The 18,378-nt window shown below is 44.2% G+C and overlaps 1 protein-coding gene across 7 annotated transcripts in view; it reads right to left on the bottom strand.

The window, feature by feature from the left end:
• Positions 1-17,815, bottom strand: part of frmpd4 (FERM and PDZ domain containing 4) — a 32,619-nt gene extending 14,804 nt beyond the window's left edge. For 2 of the 7 annotated variants that reach the window (XM_047601388.1, XM_047601389.1), the window contains exons 1-2: positions 17,699-17,815; positions 2,457-2,573 (exon numbers count right to left, since the gene is read on the bottom strand). In XM_047601388.1, coding sequence (XP_047457344.1) covers positions 2,457-2,573; positions 17,699-17,772 — 191 coding nt within the window. In that variant the 5' untranslated portion in view covers positions 17,773-17,815. Of the gene's footprint in view, positions 1-1,996; positions 2,244-2,456; positions 2,574-6,635; positions 6,780-8,844; positions 9,235-14,349; positions 14,519-17,698 lie in introns of those variants that run through there. The other 5 variants (XM_047601391.1, XM_047601392.1, XM_047601390.1 and 2 more) reach the window with 4 other exon arrangements.
• Between the last annotated feature and the right edge of the window lie 563 nt (positions 17,816-18,378).

Here is an 18,378-nt window from a genome sequence, read left to right as displayed (position 1 = left end):
CCACGTTAACGCCAGCGAAGGAGAAAAACTCATTCGCATCGTTTTACAATAGAAATTAGGAAACTTGGAAACTTCTCTGCTGCTAATCGGAACATCAGACACATGCGTCTTATGTGGCTTGATTTATAAATTGTTTCTCGAATTGCAAAAATGGCAACATCTTATGTAACAAATTAAATCCAGTTCACTAAGCTAACACTGCAGATTAAGATATCACATAAATAATTAAAGTTTCAATCTGAAAAGCATCCAAACAAACTCATTTCAAACCTCATAATGTCCATGTGAGACTTATGGGCCAAGCTTTTTTTTTTTTGGCTTTCTTAGCTTTTTAAAAATTAATCGAGTTTACTCTGATGCTTTTAAAGTGACACACTTTTCCTTCCCTCTGCCGTGCCAAGCAGGAAAAAAACATGGAACCCGTCTCACATTGAACGAATACCATGTAAAACATCGCCTCAGTCGTCGAGCGATTACTGCGTACTGAACCGCATCCCTTTAAATTTTGGAAGGTCACTCCGGGACCCATCTTGTTTGGATTTGTGTGTCAGTTTTATCTCTCAAAAGACAAACCGAACAGATTGCGCACAAATCAAAACCATATGGACTTGTGCATCCAGGAAGAATGCAGTCTCCTCCCCTGCGTGGCCACCTGCTAAACATGGCTAGATTCCCATTGTGCAGACAGCCATGCATCTAATGGTCCCTAATCATACCCATTATCTGCGAGCGTAGCTCCGCAACAATATATATAGAGCAATCGCGGGCCGCACTGTGAGCTTTACAGTGAACGCGACAAACACAAATGAGCAGCGAGGAACGCTGGCCTGATTCTCGCTGAACAAAGAGTATTTCCAAGTGTTTTCCTGCAGCATACTCGGGGTAGAGTAGAGTAAGCTCATTACCAAAAGCAATATCCTGTAGCTCTCGTTGTGAAAGCCTGCTTTGGCAAGGTTCACAACTTGTTGGTGCTGAGTCGGTTGTAGTATGTGTCCTGCCCGGAATAAAGCCTTTAGAAAAATGATGCAGTAACAACCATTATCTCTAGCACCGACTTTTTCATTTGATGCGAGGCTACTGTGAAATTTGTAAACCTCTTAACGTGGTAAACGCTTTGATGAAGTCACTTCAAGTGACGCGCCGTGACTCACCGTTCACATTTGTGCACCGTGAAAAGAGATTTCTACCAAGACTTCGGGAGCTCAGTCTCGAGAATGATTTAATTGGCTCATTTAGCACAACTCTTAAACCTGCCACTTGTCCAATAATATGAATCAGCTCTGCCCAGCGTTTGTCCGTTGCGTCGTATTGACACGGCGGCCACGGAACTACATCACATCTATTAAATGCCAAACTGTAAATATTAAATGCCTGCTACTTTATTCATGCGCCCCTGTCACGCAGGCTCGACATGTGTTCCGTCGGGGCACAATTTAGCACCGGGCGCCCCGGAGCTTTGATGAACTCCGACGGCGGCGGAACGGTCACAGAAACAGACATTTGATTATTCATGAAGCGTCCTGAAATTTAGAAAAGAAAAGCCCAAAACAGCCTCCGTGCTGTGCCTCGGTGTGCCGGCGCACTCTGCACCCAGCACTTCCACCGTGCTCCTCGGTCCTTACATAACTCCTCTGACATCACGCTTCTCATGCTATAACCCATGTGTGACAAGTGCTTACCGCCCATTCTGCATGCAGTTCACATAACTGTGCATTTACGTGCACCGAAAATAAAAGTATCTGTAATGCAACAATTACCATTATCTGGCGCGTGTTAAAATATTCAGTGGAAAGAATTAATAATCCAGTGAACTCACGGGGGAAAAAAAAAGCTGCAAGCATTCACGGAGCCCGATACGGGCAGCAATGTTTTGCGGATGGTGAATGCATTGTGAGGAAATAGCAGAAGTCAACAGGACAGATGTAGCAAGTAAACACTCACTTGTTACACCGCTGCACGCACAAACATATAAGAAACCGGTGGAGTTTCCTTTTACCTGTCCGTGCAGATTTCCACAGGTGCCAGTTACGAAGGATCAATTACGCTGATAACACAATAACCCAGCATCCTTGTCGGGAACGTGCAGCCTCTCAGCTCAGAACAAACCCCTGTGCAGGTGCATTTCTTCATTATCACCTACACCAGCGGCGGCAGCGGCGGCAGCATCAGCCGCGAGCACACGCACACTTTCACGCTCTCAAAAGCCCTCTCCTGCATTCGGGAGACTGCGTGAAGGAGTACTGTGGGTGTGTGAGAGTGCGAGAGAGAGAGTGAGAGTAGGCAGGGGCAGAGTGTGCGCAGCGGCGGAGGGAGCGGAGAATCAGTATTCTGAATGCACAGATGGAGACAGTGTGGAGGCTGTGACGTGGCTGGAATAATCACAGGTTGGCAAAGTGTCTAAAACATCTGGGACAGAAAGAGCTCCCCCTCAGTTTCCTTAAACACAGGGCACTTACTTGATGTAGCAGTCACGCCCCTCTCTATTGGTGCCCATGTCCCATCCATTTGGGGGTCCCTGCGAAGAATTCCAGGTCCCTGAAGGAGGCGGCCACCCGGAGGCTTTGGTCCTGTGGCTGCAGAGGCAGAAAGGGTGGAGGAATCAAGCGACTTGGCATCATGACTTGTGGTTTCATTAAAAGCTACTAAAAAAAAATGGCTCCAGATCAGATCAACTGCAAAATATCATTTGCCAGATCTTTGAATCATGAATAAACTGTCCTGATGCGAAGCTGACTCAACCTAAGTGATAAGAGGTTGTCCGATTCCAGCGCGATAAACAATGTTCCAAAGCCACAGTTCGCTCAGTGAATACAAATCAAATTAATTACGTAAGATAGACACACAGGCGGAGTTGTCATGCTTCACTCTTGTGCTTTGAGAGGCATGAAATTGCTTTTATTTCTAGATGTCAGCACATACTTGCTAAAAGAAGCCTAGAGGAATTCTGTCTCGAAGCACTTATTTGATTTGCCCGGTGCCGAGGCAATTTGATGAAGTTTATCAGAGAACGTGAGCGGCTGTGACGGACGTCCGCAAACCGCGGCCCATTGTGTGAAAGTCAGGGATTCTGTTCGAATCTCAGCTTCAGCTGATTTTCTGATTTCGCAAACAAAACGGGCCTTTCTGCGCCGTCATCTCCCGGCGTCACGAGCTGGAAGGCTGCAGGAATTCGGGAGAGCTGTAATTGGTTAAAATGTTTTAACCTGCCTTTTTTGCCTGCACCCTCCCTCCCTTTGTTCCCTTTATCTCAGTCTTTGTGTCTGCACAGTGGTGATGCTATGAAAGCGGTGGCTGTAAGTTATGTCACTTCAAAGCCTTGTCTGCCGTGTAACAGGGCTCTTCGCATTCATTATTCAAAGCCCCTCTTTCTTTCCCTCTAAATGTTTCCCCAGTTACTGTACTGATGATAATATATTGTGTGCGGTGCGCTCGTATCTGCATGGGAGTGCATCCATGAGGGCGCACGTGTCCCATTTCATGAGGTCTGAAAAAAAAAAATGTTGCCACTTTATCATGGCTGTGTATAGGTTTAAGGATTTTTTTTTTTTTTTCTGTATGTCGTAGTCAGCAAGGACATAATGCAACCTAAGCTAAAGAACAGCTCCGAAGTCATAAAACGCAGCCACTGGATGCATTAAATCATAATTAATTCATAAACGCACAGGCCGCCAAAAATGGCTGTACCACTTTTAAAGTTGGCCTCTAAACACAGGAAGCAATCTCCGTTTTTCCCAATACTGGGCTGTGTTTGGGGGATATTAGTCTTTCCACATGGATATGGATTTATCTGACCTACAGTACATTAGCTTGGAGCGAGCCTCGATGGTGTATATTTAGAACATGTCCCGCAGCTCAAACGATGTGCGCGGACACAACTGGATATTGTCTGACACCGTCGGAGCCACGTCCACCTCACTGGACGATTCCTCCACCGCTACAAAAAACAACAGCAACTGGAGCAGCGTCCAATGTCGCACATTTACACATTTAAGTACAAACAAAAGGTCAAAGTACTTTCTGTAACTTCATAAACACAGCAGCTTCCAGGATCACGTCTCGATGCAGTGACACGTTTGACATTTCTCTCCAAAGGTCTGCGTCGTAATGAAGCACGCATTACTTACGGGTTCAGATGCTGCACTTTCAAAGTATGTTTCTGAACTGACGAGTTTTTCCAAAAAAAAACATTATTCTGCCCCTGAGCCGCAGCGTTAACACCACAGTCACAGACACCGTGATCTTTGGTTTCTTTTGTCCGCAGACGGGAGGCGCATTATTCCACCGAGTCGCGGCATTCCAACTCAACGGAGAGGCTGAAAAGGTTCCCCCGCTGGTGGACAGTGAAACTGATCTTCCTCAGCAAGCATTAATAAATAATGCCTGCACAGTCACATCGGACTAAGTAATCAAGCGCCAAGTAGGCAAGCCGCGCTGCACAATTCATGAACAGGTTACCCAAGAGTCAGAGTGAGAACAATTAGAAGAAGAAGAAGAAGAAGTTGGAGGCAAATGTAGGCTCCCTGAGGATTTAATTCTGCATAATTACACTAAAACCTCAAAATTCGCGAGGACCTTTTTGCAATTTGCATATCTCTTCTTTGGATTCTGCCTAATTTACTATTCATCAGCAACAATCAGCAATTGTAATCTTTAAAAGACGTTAACACCAAAACGGACCAGACACAGCTTGTAAAATTAACAATCAATAAAGTACATCAGACTGCACTAAGCCTTTGCTACTGCAGCAGCCATCATCAAGGTACTCTGATCTAAATTGGACGATTACAACGCAATCTTCCTCTTTTTTCCTCTTCTATCTCAATGGTTTTATTACCAAGATGAGCAGATATCGCAGTTTATAGCTTAATTCAATTGCAGAGATGAAGTAAAGATCACTTTTCAGTCCTTCATAAAAATTGCATGGACGGTGTGATCCTTGCTTTATCACAGTTGCTCACTCTCGCTTTCATCTCTCCGAACACAAGCCGGACACAAAGAAGAAGCATTCTGATGTTGTAAGAAGGTTTAGAGCCTGTTAATGTGGGGAGTAGCCATGCGTTATAGTCGAGCCACAGCCAAGAAGAGCACATTCCAACGCAGACGCTCAAGTTAGTCTGAATAATTTACACTGACAATCTCCGTGAGGGCTTGGCTATATGAAGCCACGCGCTGTTACCACGTGTCGTTGCGCATATCGAAGATAACAAATGTATTTAAACGTGAGGTATGCATAAAGTCATTCCTCCGTCACGTGTTTTTTGCGTCACCGACTCGTGCGAACGTGCGAACTTTTACTGACGTTTGCGGGCTGATTGCCAGAGGACCGGGCTCTTTTGATTCATGCAGCTCTCCCAGTATGCATCAGGCAAAAAAACAAAAAAACAAAAACAGGGGGAGCATCCCCTGGTTGTGAATGCCTGTAATAATTTCAGCGTTATTTTGCACCCGGCGTCATGAATGAAGCATCGCATTACTTTCAGTCAGCGCGGCCAGATTAGTGTGACTAACGTGCATCAACAAGCAGTTCTCTTATGATTCAGCCCAACTTTCGGCACAGTGCGCACAAGTACGACTCGAGATACACGGCGAAGATGATGCTTTTGATTACACAGGCGTTTATGCAAAGATGGACCACTCATGTGATTCTGTTTGGAAGTGAAATCTGCAGAGAGGCAGGCGGCAGGCGAGATGACCATCTCCTGGGAAGAGGACGGGCAGACTGCAGGAGAGAAGAGGCTCAGACACAGAGGAACCTCCCTGATTAAAGGCCTTACTCCTCTACTCCTATAAATACTGCCTCCACCCTTTTGAGGGCACAAAAGCGCTGCCTTTTGTTTCAGAAAACGTTTGCCCTTTGCTTGACTTCTCCAACCACCGCTTCGGCTCTAATTCTGTGGTCAATAGGGGCACAATAGGACGTGGTCCAATCTGCTATTTATATTGTGCAATGCTATTTATATGTCACAAGACCTTAAGAGCACGACCACGTGGTCGCGCTAAATTGCTCAGTTTTATGATGCTGTTCTCCTGCATTCTGTGACTTGTCATCAGAGAAAGAAAACACTTTCCTGCTAGACACCCTCTTTGACATGAAGCAAGCGTTGATCGTATGGCCCTGACACATTACCACAACAGAATCAGACGGTATGGCATGAGTGACTAGAATTTGTAACCCACCTCACATATTGGCATTTTTCAGTAATGCTGAAACACTCAATCCAGAAGAGTCTGTTTTCCCCATTTATTTCTATGTTTGTCTTTGTAAGCACTGATATTGTTGCCATGGGCAACCGCACTATCCTGAGCAGCTCTCTGGCGCTTCTATATAGAAAGGGTTTTTGGTTAGTTAATCTTTTTCTGGGTGGGAAGAAAAACAGCATCTGGGAAACAGACCACCCGCACAACAAATGCACGGCAAAGAAGTAAATACGAAATCAGGACCTCAGTCGACACGCTTGCATGCACACTGTCATTAGAAAACTTCTGTCGTTCAACCGATGGTGGCTTTATATTTTCATATCCAGCCGCAAAAAAAAAACTGAGATCTCATTCTCTTATTTCTGTGTTACGTTGCATTTCCCCCAGGCCTTCTTTGCTCTATGTAAAACATTAACCAAATATAGTGAGGGACTTACCCTGCAGGCGCTGAACTCGACATGGATTCTCCTGCACCTCTTTGCACCACTCACGGCTTTTATGCGAAAAGCTCTAAAGGACAGAACTAAATAAATGGTTGCCTAAGACCTCATCCACCAGCCAGCTGGCTCCCGTTTCAGAGCCAGAGTCACTTCTGATCTACTCTACCCCAAGAGCTTGTGACTTGAACAGCTAAGTATGACAGATCTCCTGGTCTGTATGTACTCTGATGAACATTTAGGCTAATCAATTTGTTTCCAGACCAGTGATTTCCTGTGCAAAAAGTCCGCAGTCAAAACGTGGTGAACAACGGCTACGTGTAACAGATTTTTTTTTTTTTTTAATAAATGAAGCCAGCAATGGTCCAAGCAATCAGCAAAAGTAGAGCGTCCTCGGGTCCTGCTCTTATTTATGTTGAAGTAAACACCACTGGCCGAACAGAGTTCCACACACATAGAATCAACATAGCTCAACATTTATATAACGGTGACTAAAAATAGGTTCGGCAAGATACGATGAAGAAGCTAGAATTTTTAAATACACACATTGTAAGTAATCACCTACATATACAAACACAACTCAGCAGCCATATTGAGCCAGGCAGGCCCCATGACTGAACGATAATTGACAATTTCTACATGAGTCCGTAGGGTTCATGCTCATTATCTCCACAGGGCCACTGCTAACAAATCCTGCGTAGCAGCCCTCAGAGGTAAGTTGAGCTAAAGTTCGCCGCAGAAACATCAAAACAAAGCAGCTCAAACAACTTTGGCCCGACTTGCTTTTTTAAAAAATAAAAAGGGGAGAAAACACACAGAGGGCGAGGTTGTTGTCTTCCCATAAAAGGACTTCAAACACCTGGAGATGCCGACCAGATTTTGACACAACAAAGAACGAAGAAACGAGAAAGCAGGAGCGCGCCTTTGTTTCTGGCAGCAGAAACATCTGGGGGCGTCGCAAGACAGGAGGAAGAGACAATGAGGGGAACCGTTCCCTTTCTTGTAGCTCTCTGAATACATGCAGTGCAGAGGGCTTCTCTGCAAAAATGTTCTGTCAACCTTCGCGAAACGGCGTCGGGCTGATTTAAATTCTTGCTGGCAGCTGAGGGGAAGAAAAACAAACGTAACGCCAGTGTAGCAGTGGTAACGCGTAATCAGGGATAGAACTGTGGGTCATTATTAACAGTGACAGGGTGCAGTGGCGGCGCTGGTCCACTGGGAGCTGCATCATAAATGTTGCCATGGAGGGATAAGTGGAGGAGCATGTCCCTATTATCTGATGGAATATCATCGCCTCCCGTTCGATTTCCTTCTGGAGCGTCATCAGAAAAGGAGGCTACTATTTGCACACAACACAAGCGGCCCTGAATAACAACTGTTCCTTTTTGTCTTTGCGTGTTCAAACAAAACTAAATGGAAAACTTCCAGTTCAGGTTATTTATGACTCATAAGGGGAGATGACACCCATTGAATGGGCATTCCTGTGACACATAATATGTTATTTAATATCTCCTGCTGATGATCAGCTGTTCTCCCCACCAGTGGTCTGTGGTGTTTCCGATGGAGCCAAATCCCCTAGGAGGATTAATGTCCACTGGGGCAGATCAACTCAATCTAGCAGATCCATGGGAGTATGAGGTGAGGTGTCAGCCCTGAATGAATGGATGAATTCTTCAGGACTCAGCCTCACATATCATATTAGTTCTTCAAAAATAAATAAATAAACATAGAGAGTATAATGACTCTTATGTTGGAGTGCTGAAATATGGTGTTTGAAAATGAATTACAAATCTCCTGACAGTTATTTCCCATGCACCATTAGTTGAAAGGTTGCAGCTCATTTTTCTGATGTTTCACAATATGCGTGGTTATAGGTTATTGCACAATACTCGAGCAGCAAAACCATAACCACCGTCTGCAGCATGAGAACTGCATGAACTTACAGTTTATACACATGAACGGCATATCGGCGTTCGCATCCACCCCCACTCCTGCCTCCCTCACTCATTCTTTCTACATCATACGTGACTGCACAACTTGCTCCCCCGAGCAGCCGGTAACTCAGCATTTTTAATCCCACCGTTTCTCGTGTGATCCCCGAGTCACTCTCTAAATCATGGCTCTGAACATACAAGGCGGCGTGTGCGAGGGGGAACACACAGGCACCTCCACTGATAGGCAAACACATAGCAGGGTCCGTCGGACTCACCCAGGCAGCTTTGGCATCTTCACAAAGCTGAACACATCCATGTGTGCTGCAGGCTGCAGTTAAGGCTACGAATTCTACTTCACTCCGGCTCCATTGTCCCACACTGTCTCTGGCAAGGGGGGAATAAATAATTCAGGAGAAAAAAAAAAGTGGAGCTTCCACAAGTCAGGTGGAGAGATTAGTCCTGTTGTCTGGGCTTCTGCATGGCTGAGTGATTGCTGTGTCCTCGCCTCAACAGCGCAAATCCATAGCCCATGGAAAAGGATCTGGCAGCGCAGCTTCCCCTGGTTACATCCTTCAAAGCATGCCTCTGTTAGCTGCATTAAGCCACCTTCATTTAATTTCCATCACGGTGGAATGATGTGCGGGAGCCGCACAGTAACAACAGCTTTGGAGAGAGGCAGAGAGAGCCAGAGTGAGGGGCAGAGGGAGGGAGAGAGGGAGGGAGCGACAGGGGTGGCGGAGGTGGTGGTGGTGGTGGGAGATGAGAGTGGAGGAGAGAAAAACGAGGAATGCGAGAGGATGTTGTCTTGTGTGCGTGTGTGTGTGTTTGTGTGTGTGGTGGCACAAGAATTAGTACTGCTGAAGGATGCAGCCGGCTTCCAAGAATTTCTCAAAAGGATATGCCGATCAGTCCTCAGGCTCGCGGAGGAAGAGCGGCGAAATGACAGAGCATCGCGTGCGCATAATGTGGGTGCAGAAGCAACAGCGGCAGCTGGAGAGACAGGAGGACCTAATGTGTCCCCTCCCCGGCTGAGGTCTCTGCCTCACAGCTGCACATTAGGATGCCCATACTGTACAGTGCATTTTGTTTTGACCTTTCAAACAGTTCAGCTGCTAAATGCTCACTTTCAGGGGTGCCATTCATTCACGAGAGGCCTCCAAACATTTTTAGCGATCCACCAAACAGGAACAGACACAGCTGACGCAACGCTCCGCGTTACACAGCTACGTGCACTGGGGAATTCTATAAAGGATAATGGGAAGCCAGTTTGTGTGATTAATATGATTAATGAACAGCGGGGAGATAAAGACTTCCAAGTGGTTTCCAAAGCATCTAAATTAATTCAATCATTAAAGATGTAGGGCCGTTTCGGTTTGTTTACAATTCTCTGTTGAAACGAATGGTTTTTAAATCCTCATTTGCGAATCTGATGCGAAACAACGGAAACATCTCATATAACTGGCGTAGGATAACTCAATTTCGGTCCAATATCCAGATGAAGAATCACCGTAGGTCTGTTGTTTCCGAGGAGGAAGAACCACCCTTCATAAATCAAACACCACAGATGAGGCACCTCTGTTGAAAACCACCAAGAGCCAATTAGCCTTCTCTCTGATCCACGGCGGTTTGATACTTCTTCATGTTGCCTCAGACAGTTTGGATGAAAGGAACTTCTCACAAAAACACAGACGATTTACTCTGTTATGCTGATCGGTGAAATGCACAGACGAAAATAGCATTGAATACATTAGGCATCTGCTCCACCTGTTAGGTGCGGTTGAATGCGGCTGCTTATGGTCATAAATAAAAGGAATTAGCACAAAAATAATAACAATAATGATAATAATCAGTGAACTGAGGGAAACTGCACAGCTGTAATACTTCATCTGTTCATTTATACCACAGTGAGGTTAGAAGGTGAAAATCTCATATCGGGTTGAATCTCTGGTGGGAGTTCGTCAGAATGATAAACAGCCGAATCAATAAAAATGCCAGGTAGCCATGGATAAATAAAGAAAAGTACATAGAATACAAATACAGGCTCATTCTAGTTGAGGAGTTTCAAGCTACAATTTGAAACTGTTCAAAGAGTGGAGCAGCATCCACTCCATATTAAAATGCCACAATCTGTAAGGCTCTGCAGAGTGACTCAATGTGCCTTTGCTGAGAGTGATACATAGAATAAAGAATGTTGTCACATCCACTCACGATCAGACTCAAAATTGGTACGCTGCCACGGAAAAGACACAACAAGATGGGCAAGGAACTAATTGTGCCGGATTTGAATTTTTTTAAGTGGTCCATTTATCTTCATTTTCTTTTTTCTTTTTTTAAACGGGGCCAAGCTTTATTTTAATACCATTCTGAAACAGCTGATGACACATGTCCAGAAGGGTACAAGCAGGCAGTCTTTTTCCAGACACGCACCGAAGAGCAGCAGAACATGTCCGACAATTTGCTTCAAACGCGACCGCAGTGTCCTGTGGCAGCTGGACTGAGAGACTCAGCGTATTCTGGACAGTTATGTTTGTCCATTTGGGTTTGTGGCCCAGAGGCCAGCGTGAGTGGCAGAGGATATTAGGGTCAGACAGGAGCGTGATCTAAGGCGACTATGGCTGAAGCTTTGACCGATAAAACCCTGCTGCCCTGCTGATCCCTAGCTCTCCCCTCCCTGAGTCCCTTTTAAAACAGCTGATTTCAGTCATTCTGCCACACTTGGCCATTTAAAACTCAGCCGTGCTTAAATTCTGCAAGTACTGCCTTTGGATCAGGTTGCTTGCTTTAAAAAAAATAAATAAATAAGCAGAGTGTAAAAACTTTTTCACAGTTGCCAAATACTGGTAAACGACAAAGCATTGCTCATCACAACACTATGGTTTATTCTGAAATGTTTACGTAGAAGTCGTGCTTTTCATATAAAGCCTTACTCTGGGGACAGTAAAACATCATGAACTGATTTTACAATGCGGTGGTGGCACTTTGTAGATTTTGCTCAGCTCTGTACTGACCATTAATAGCTCCTGGCTGGAGCTATTAGGAAACTGCCCGGAGACCTCCGCAAAGTTTTGTTTGTGATACATATACCTGCCCGTGAGCCACCTGAGCACCCCCAACTTTCCTCATCTTGTATTAGTGCGACACTAATTATGCTTGTGCTCGGGCTGCGGCTGATTTATACAGTGAATTAAACAGCTTTTAGGAGAGAGTTAAGAGAACCGAGTGCTGCTTCGCTATGAATATTCAGTGCTGTGACTAATTGGGATAACAAGTGAAGTGTTACCTGGCTGAGTTACGCTATGCTTTGAAAAGATTACGGTTCTGGTTTCGCCGGTTTCACCATGCCTGCCGATGAAGTTGAAAGTAATATCAGGAGACTGTAGCCTAGCCTGGGTGGAGTGAATAAAAGAACATAATGGGGGCACCTTCGAGATGCTTGGCGCTGTAGTTACCGTGTTCCTGGTTAACCTGCGAGTTATTTAACGTGCCCATGTGGGTCTTCGGCAGGTCATGTTTGGTGCATCCATTCTTCTTTTACAGACACTTATCCCGTTGAGGGTGGCAGTGGGTAAAATATCTCCCAGCATGCACAGGGCAAATGGTTAGGTACACTGTGGGCGTTTGCCAGTCCATCACAGCTGTTGTCATTTTTTACAGTTCGTATCTGCATTATTTTTATGGCTCGGCTATGGCAGGAGGCATTATGTTTTCAGGTTGTTCCCACGTCTCCATAACCCTTTCTAACATCTCAACGGAATATCTTCACATTTGGCACAAATGTTTCCATACTCAATTATGACAAGATTTCATACAAATGTCTGCCACGAGACACTAAAATTATGACACTTTGTGTAGGGCCGCTGGTCCCCTGGACAGTGACATCGTAATGTGGAATCTATGTGGAATGCAGCAATTATTAATTACAGTCAAAACCTTTGCCAAAATGGCTGTGAAAAGAGCCTATCCAACAGATGGTTTATGCTTCTGTGTCCATTTGGCATCATAACTACAGTGACAGCCCAGACCCCAACAGTGTAGCCTGACGTGAACCTCTGCAGAAATGTAACTATGCGTCACAGTGATGCAGAACGCACTTTAGTATTTCTGACTGCTCCCCCATCGCCGCAGTTTAGTAGAAACAAATATTAACCCGACTGGAAAAACAACACAGCGCCATTGAATGTTTGGATGGCAGGGATGTGCGATCCAGAAATATCGATATTGAAGTGGGTTTTTTAGAATCGATCTTCGCATCAAAATATAGATACCAAGTCTGCTTTCACAAGAAATCTTAATTCTTTTATAATACCCAATCTGTAATCAATTCTAATAAAGTGAAAAGCATGAGAGGGACATGACCCCAGACCCGAGACAGACCTCTATCTATGATGGAAGCATTTCAGTTCAGAAAGGCAGGCAATATGGAGGTATACGGCGAAAATACATCACGGTGCCCATCACAGGCATATACACGTCAACGTCTGTTTCTTAACAAAAAACATACAAATGGGACATGATAGAGAATGTAGAATGTGACCTTTGTTCAATGTTCAAGTTCTGTCAAATTGAAGGCCACTCTGTCTGATCTAAAAATAATTATAGAGGGTATGCCCGTGATGTCACAGCCAGCGAAGTCGCCATGGTTACGGCCAATGAGTGGCAAAAAGTGACAAAGCATGGAGATTAGCCACATTAGTTTGAATCACAGGCTTTAATAGCATCTAAATTGTAAAATGAATTAGAAAAAAGCTACTGTGCAATTGACAATACCAACAGATTTGAAAAGAAGTCGGAGATTTTTTTACAGATATCTCCGACTGCCAAAGAAAAGAGAAGTAAATGCAACGCTGCATTATGGAGAAACTAAGCACTAAAACCTGGTGTTGTGGTTCACGTTTAGTGAAGTTTAGGTAATAATAATGTTGTTGTTATGGCGTAGTTATGCTGACAGTCACTATTTCAGTTCCAACAATACATACTAAAAAAAAATTAAACTGAGGCTAATCCACTTTTCCAAACTCGTTCCTATGGATCATTGTCGGGTCCAGCTGTCCTTAATTTGATCTGATAATCCACATTTTCCCCGGTCTCGCTGTATTTACTGCTATATTTCATCATGTTCTGGCCGCCCAGGGGAAGTGACGTCAATGCATACCCTCTATATCGACGTCAGAGCGACTGTTCTTATTTCCATTCATTTTACACAAGTAGAAATCTAAAAGTATCAATGTCGATATCGGGGTGTTAGCCTTGATATTACTTGGTGGCAGACTGAAAGGAAAAACATTGGTATCGCACATCCCTATTGGGTGGCATGCTACAGTGTGAACCAGACTGACAAGCGCACAAGTGTAAATGGCGTTTTCTATGTGCGTATAACACAGCATCTAGTCCCGCAGAGGCATAAATCGCACTTAGGTGAGAAATTAAATGCAAAAGCTGTACAGCTTTCTGCATCCAACTATCACTCAGGTGCGAAGACACGAAAGAAGGAGTTGTGCAAAAGTTGTTCTCCTTCTCAACACTCCCACATAAACATACATCACACCGCACAACAGAATGTGATTTTGGGTAACCCACAAAAGTCCCAAATCACAACCACAATTAGTTTGTTGCTTTTCATATTGATTATTGCCAAAATTGCCTCTATAAGGCTGCAGTGAAATGCTGGAACGTATTTAGCATAAATGAGCATTTAAAACACTCACTGACTACCGTGAAATGTCTTCACACTTACAGGCCTGGATTTTAAAATGAACACCCGACCACAGCAAACTACTCACTGAATGACAGTAAAGACGCCGAGTTCATTGTCATCTGGGTCCATTGCTGATGACAAGTTGAGTCGAGTTTAGAGCAGTGCTTGTTTCTGTTTTTCCATCCAGGCCTTTCAAGGCTTCTCCACTGATGCGCGCTCGCGTCTTTCGCCCCGACTCCAAAGTTCCTCGCCACTTGATTTGGGCTTGCTATAGTCAACTGAGCTTGCCTGACTAAGCCGTTCAGTCATTATTACATACAGTGCCCCTGTCCAAGTGAGTGGCCAGTGCCCTGGGGGAGGAGACCGAGCTTGTCGCTTCTGCCTCAGTAATGAAATAACATCACATTCCGGGCCAGTGCATCAGAAAACACAGAGAGATCAATGCTGAACAGCTGGACTCCAATGGGTTGCTGTGCTGGTTAAGGCTGCCTCAATGCCTCTCAGGAAAACATGTTTTGTTTGGGCAAATTCACCTGTGGTGTTTTCATATTTCAGCCTGATTTTGCTGGACATAGCAAGAGAATTAAAGTATTTTGCGTGTTCCCAGTTGGGGCACGGACTGATATAAACATCACTGTCTGCGGTATTATTACAATTATTACAGTTGAAACATATACATAGTGTCTTATTTTTGTGCGATGCGTTTGGAAATGGCATGTGTTTTATCATCCATCAGAGCTTAAAAATTAAGCTTCAGACATAATCCAAACTCTATCAGTATCTGCCTGCCAACTGCCACCCTTAACAGTGCCTAACCTAAATCCCATATAAAGCATAGAATTAGATCTTAACCTTAATGTTATACAGTGGCATCAGATGCATGCATTATTTTGATTATTTCATTCAGTTTTTTTTTTTTTTTTGCTAACATGCATTGTATCATCAAATAATGCAGCTTGTCACAGCGTTTTTAATCGAATAAATGTGCTTTTTATATTTATACATATGCATATGTTTGTCCGCATTTTTGGATTTTGATTTTTTTTTACCCCCATAATGCCACGGCACTTTAACATCATGATAGTTCCCGCCGGATTATACCATGCATATTCTCTCATGCATGAATGGCATACACAGTCTTCCATTAGTTATGAACAGAGGCACGTGTCTTTGCCTCCGCAAGCAAATGGAGCTGCTTGCATAACACATCCCATGGCATGTACACACAGCATTCTTTCACAACTGAAAACTCACCTTCCTTTATAACAACAACTCAGAGGTCTGTTTTTCATCCAATCATTTCTTGCCGTACACGGCGCCGCTTCGTACGCTAATTTGTGCACTGTGCAAACCGCGAACGCAGCTTCTGTTTATGCACATCCAGCGGCCGGGCGGGACCATATGGCCACAGTGGAGCGCTGTGTGAGGTTGAAGCAGACAAAAGCAGACCTTTCTGTGAGATAAATACTCCACATGAATCCATCCAATCATGTGGCCTAACGCTCGCCCCTGGGCCACGGCGCGCCGCATCAGTGGCCTGTTTTTCCGTGACACACGGGCCGCGGCACTTAGAGCGGGGACGGGGGGCATGTGCAAAGCGCAGTGACCCCGCGCGACGTACACGACGAGGAATCAAATTTAGCATGTTGTCTCGGGGTCACAACAGTGATGATTTAAGACGGTGATGATAGGCAGTGTGTGTGTTCTGAGACTCATCTGATTTAACGTGCTGCTCCCTGAGTGTGGGTGGATAGCTCATTTGTTTTCTTAGAACAATGTGAAGTGCCATCCTCCTTTGCAAATTGCTCCAACAGCTTGACTGCGAAGAACAGTTTTAAGAATCTGATTAATTAGTCGTATACGCGCATGAAACAAAAACGCCACTCCTCTCCCGAAGAAGTACTAAGCTGAAAACAAACCACCGGAAGCGAGGGAAACGCGCATGCATGTTGAAATGAAGCCATACGTTGATTTTCAGTCCGTCAGAGCACGTTTGTGCCTCACATAATAGCGGAGGAAGTGACTTTTCCATGACTTTATGGAGCAGAACAAACAGTAGATGCAGTCATTTGCATAAAATGATGAGAGTAGCTCCATGCAGAACAGGAAAACTCATATTAATATAATAAGAGCTTCTGCTTGGACCAGACTAAAGGTTGCAGATGTATCTGTCCACTGAATTCATTCCAATAAGTTACACTATCCGTCTACAAATCTGGATAATTATCTCTGCTGCAACCACAGAAGAATGCTTTAATAGGTGATTAATCATAATTAATTAAACAAGTTGGAAATATATTAAAGGGAGCTGGACAAAGCTCTTGTGCTCATTAAGTCTGTAAGGTGAGCTTGCTGTATAAACCAAACATTAACATTATTAGTGCACTGTTTAATGAAAGGGCCTTCTCAGAGGATTCGTTCGTCGTGATCGTTTCTCGGGTCCAATTAACTGTCAATAATACAGAACACTAACAACCCAAGCAAGCATTAAAAAACAAGCTGTTAAATATATACTCATGGCATAGACAGGAAGTACACAGAAGTCAATGGCAGTCAATGAGATCCCAGGATATCGCATTCCTCAAATCAGATAGCCACTCTTGTGTCAACACACTACAGAAGCCCCTCCCTGCTGCCCTGGGAGGATAGGATTCGCAGCATCCAGCAATTATCTGTAATGTGGGAGAAAAATCAATGCGCCCGTGGAAAGCTGCTAAGGTCACCAAGTCGACGCCGTCACTTGAATCAGAAGCTGTGCGTTGCTGCGGGATGGGCTTCGAGCCTCTGTGATAACATGCATCGGTTCTAATGCCGTGGATTATTAGTCTGACCACATGGAAGATAATTGTTTTTGTGTGTGTGTGTGTGTGTGTGTGTGATCACGGTAGAATGGAAAATCTATGAATACCCATCACTTTAAATATAATCATTTTATGCTCAACTTAACATCTTTTTGTAGTTGCACTTATATATGAACATTTTGAACTTAAAGATAAAATTCCCTATCAATAATCTAAACTGGTGTAGTAGTAGATTGGATACACATGTCGGTGAAGGTTCTCAGTCATCCAGGTTATGGTAATCCAAAAAAAGACAACTGGATTTCAGACTTCTTGGGGACAGAAGTTAAGGCTGTATTGTAAATTACTATTTCCATATTTCCTATTTCCAATACTGTCTTAACTTCTGTTCCCAAGAATTTTCAACCCCATTCCCTCCTTGAGACCGGAGTAAGTTTCCGAGTAGTCGAGGTTCCCTATTTAAACCTCAACTTCCCCTCAGAACTGAAGAAGCTACTCTTCAGGTGCCAAGTCGAGTTGCCTTTTGTATTTGATACACAAATTCTGCTAATATCCAGTGGACGGAGTATCTCAACTTTAAACAATGATAAATGCTCCTTCATAAATGCCTCGTTAGTCAATCGTCAGACTCACCTCTGCTGCTCTTGGTTTTTGTCCAAACTGTCCCCAACACAAATCTCATTATTGCCCGTGCTGTCAATTTCCATGTCTTCAGTCTTGGGTAGAAACTCGCAACTGGATCTAATGGCGGGCAAGCTTAGACTGCATCCCCTTTCTGGTTGCGAACATCCTGGAAGTGGAGTAAGGGGAGAGGGAGGCCTCCTCGAAACATTGATAGGCTGGTGTAAATTCTATTAACGGCAAGGGGATATTGAGAAGAATGAAAAATCAATATCTTGTGGCCAGTAATGTTTGAAGGATTGGGTTTAGTGGAAAAGTGAGACGGCATGGCCTAGCCCTGACGCACAGCCTGCTCCTGTAAGTGGTTAATCAAGTGCTTGTCTGACATCTCGATTGCATTTTCCTCTCACCATTACTCCCATTTCCCCCCTTCACTGTGGAAAAGATGTGATATCAAATGTAGGAGATGGTAATGAAAGTAATAATAGCAGCCACCAATTTGATATAGATGCACTCTTCTAAAGGGATGGAAGATGATGTTTTGTCTTTAGTTCTCAGCTTTCAAAAGCTAAACGCATCATGTTTCAATTCCGCGCCAAAGGCATCAACACTATGGTTGCATATACACACACACACACACAAGCATCACGAGCCATATGTGTGTGTTAGACTATCAAAGTATACAGTCTCCT

The sequence above is a fragment of the Mugil cephalus genome, chromosome 12 (genome assembly GCF_022458985.1).
Source record: "Mugil cephalus isolate CIBA_MC_2020 chromosome 12, CIBA_Mcephalus_1.1, whole genome shotgun sequence".
NCBI lineage: Eukaryota > Metazoa > Chordata > Actinopteri > Mugiliformes > Mugilidae > Mugil > Mugil cephalus.
Note: the sequence above shows the minus strand (reverse complement) of the source record. Positions and strands in the feature narration are given on the sequence as shown.